The sequence below is a fragment of the Drosophila rhopaloa genome, unplaced genomic scaffold (assembly GCF_018152115.1).
Source record: "Drosophila rhopaloa isolate 14029-0021.01 unplaced genomic scaffold, ASM1815211v1 contig_69, whole genome shotgun sequence".
In the NCBI taxonomy this organism is placed as follows: Eukaryota; Metazoa; Arthropoda; class Insecta; order Diptera; family Drosophilidae; genus Drosophila; species Drosophila rhopaloa.
The window spans coordinates 461,580-464,690 of NW_025335166.1; the positions used below are offsets into that span (position 1 = coordinate 461,580).

Consider the following 3,111-nt stretch of genomic DNA (forward strand, 5'->3'; position numbering starts at 1 on the left):
GTCTTGTCGAGAGAAATTCGCGTCAGACAATTCGCGCCTATAAAAAGTTGTGTAAAACTATTTAGACCAAAAAATTGTTACCAATTGTTCTTTTAAAAAAACGGAAAGTCCATCTAATTTGACCCAATCTGCTGACAATCATTTAGCTTAATTTTTCCGCTGCTGCATTAAAGCGTATCTGTATCGCCAAATTTTTATTTCATTTGTCGCATTTTTTTCACAAAACCAATCCGAAACCGGGCCTGCATTTCGCATTGAGAAATTAGGCACAGACCGCAACTAATCCTATTTTAGTTTTATTGTTTACCGTGGAACATTTCCCATTTCGGATGCGATTTAATTTCATGTCAAACATAAGCTCTTTCCTTTCTTTCTCGGCGATTTTTATGTATTGTTTGCCTCAAACAACTCGCACGCACACACACATCAACGCTTGACAAATTGTTTATTTTGGCGTTTAAGTTCTACTTTTTTTAATGCTTTGCATTTCACTTTTATTTCGGTTTTGGGTTTGCCAATCGATGGCATTAGTGAAAAATCAATTGAGCGATGGCAGCAATCAAAACCGTAAGCCATGAAACCAAAACCGCACATCAGTTGTGCCCCTTGTTGTTTGTTGTTTTAGGTCGTGTGTGCTTCGGTGGGTGTGTGTGTGTGTGTGTGGGTTTCTGGGCGGGTGTTGTTTTTGGGGAGCGTGTTGGGTGTGTCTGTGTGTTTGCGCTGGGACTTAAATGACCGTTGACAGGCTTTTTAAAAATATGGTTCTTATGAAATTTAAATTTGTACTGCTGCCTGTTCCATTTCCGCTGCACTCTGGTCTGATTGAGAAGTCAATTCAATACGAGTACATGGGCGGCCCGAATTTTTAGAAAATAGGTACCAAGGCCTGCTTAGCATTTTTCATTGCCCTGCAATGGAAAACGAAATTAATTACGCACTTTCGGTTTCCATTCACCACTTTGTCGTAGTCTAATTTCTGTTTTACATATTTTCTCATGCACTTGGTTGTGGCAGGGGGGGCGGTGGGGAGCCATTTGCATTAAGTTTTTCACTTTTTATTGTCTGGTCGCGTTTAAGTTTCCGTTTCGGTTTGTAGTTTCGTTTTCGGCTTCTGTTTTTGTCGTTGCTTTTACTAAAATACGTGCAACTATTTTTTATGTGCATTTCTGCTGTTGTGCTCGGTGAAAATTCTGGCAGCGTATTGCCGAGAAAGAGAATCACTTTCAGTTGAATTGAAAGTTTAGCAAAGTCGGGTTGAACGAACCTTCAATCTGATAAGCTCTCACAAAGCCCTGGGACTAAGGGCGGCCTTCTCTGCATTCATTTCCCGGCTCTTATTCGCGTTAATCTCATCAGCAGTTTGTTAATTTATTTCAGCAAAACAGAAACACGTTCCGTGGATGTGCCTGTATGTGATCCTGATCAAACTGTTCCTAAGCTCACACCGAACGCACATGTTTCGCGCGTACTTAACATTAATTTCACTTTCTTTCGCAGTGGCATAAAATCGCCCAGAAGAGAATGAACTTTAATGGCGGCGAAAAGGGAAAGGGGAACAAGTTTGATATCAACATAATTAGTCACGTAGTTGTTATGTTTGTTTTAATGCGACGACGTACGCGTTCATAATGCCCCATTATGAGTGTGTGGTAGTGGCAGTAGCCGCAGCTGCAGATGTTATAAAATAAACAAATTATAGACGAGGAAGAAGTGCCAAAGACTTCGCGCTGCAAATGCCAATAACTTGTAATTAACGTTATTGCCCCACCGCGGCGGCCATTAGTGGCATGCATGTTGCGGTAGAACTGTTGCCACGCCAACACCCCGCCCCAGCCAACTCAACTCCGCAAAGCGTCCAGAAGTCGCCGCCAAATCTCTTGGAATAATTTAAATTTATATTGCCATCATAATTATGCGTGAGCAAAACAATGCCCTTCCGCTGATGTGGGAACCTCTGGGGCCGCAAAGCCGTTAAGTAGTCAGGGAAGCGATTGTCTAGATCGCATCCACCAAAATCAAGATTCAAGACTCAAGATTCCAGGTTCCAGATTCCAGCTCCCAGATCCCAGAGACCAGCAGCTAGCTGGAAGATTTATGCACTCACCAGGCAGAACTTTCTCGAAAGTTCACAGACCACAGGCCGTTGCCAACAAACGTGAGCGGGCTACGTGAGGCGCATGCGTGACCGACTTGCAGCTCGCCCAGTGGGAGCTGGTTCGGCTTGAAAGTAAAATTAGTGGCTGCCGGGGGAGGCGTGAAAATTGGACACCTCTGCAGCGGGTAGAACATGGAGCCTGAGTCCCAAACGGAGCAGCAGTTGGAGCTGCAGCCTGCCACTTGGATGGCATTTGCATGCGGCAAGTTGAAACGTGCATGACAAATGCGGCAGGCACGTAATCTGTGTCGCTGGGGCAGGGAATGGTCGTAGAAATTATGTAGGGCCTGTGTGAGATGTTTGAAGAACTGCTCTGACCTTGTGCCAGAAAATATGTTTAAGGCTCCTCCCAGCCAGCTAGTTAGTGGGCAACTCTTTGAACACTCAACTATTCCACTTTACCGATGTGAAGCCAAATCTACACCTATGAAAATGTATAGCGCAAAGATTACTATGGTAATGAAACACACCTAAGCCCTTGCACGGTATCAGCTTCCCAGCAAATCTACCCAAATTTCCGTAAAGATATTTTGGTAATTTTGATTATTCATGTTTTTCACAGAATGAAAATAATTATTATTTTTATTTTTTTTTATTTTATTAATTTTTTTATTTTTGAATTTTTTATTTTAAACATTTGAGGTGTACAATTGCAAATGCTTAAAATAAACATTCATACTGTGATCAACACCATTAAATAATAAGAGATAATAACAAGAAAACCAGACAGAACGTTTAATATGCATATATTTTAAAAGGGTATTAAATTTAATTTTTTGATTTTTATTTAAAACTCAAATCGTAAATGGTCTTTCGGATGTATAAAATAAAAGTCAATGAATAAATGTTTTATCAAATTCAAGGAATAATGCATTTTTTATGAGTGTTTATTAAAATTATGCAAAATTAGTTATTAACTTGTTGGCAATATTTTTCTGAGTGATTGCTTGGTTAAC

General features: G+C 40.8%; 1 protein-coding gene across 1 annotated transcript; it reads right to left on the reverse strand.

The window, feature by feature from the left end:
• Positions 1-426: 426 nt before the first annotated feature.
• On the reverse strand, positions 427-594 carry LOC108039011. Its single transcript, XM_017115908.1, has one exon. The coding sequence runs from the start codon at positions 592-594 to the stop codon at positions 427-429; it is 168 nt and encodes a 55-aa protein (XP_016971397.1).
• Between the last annotated feature and the right edge of the window lie 2,517 nt (positions 595-3,111).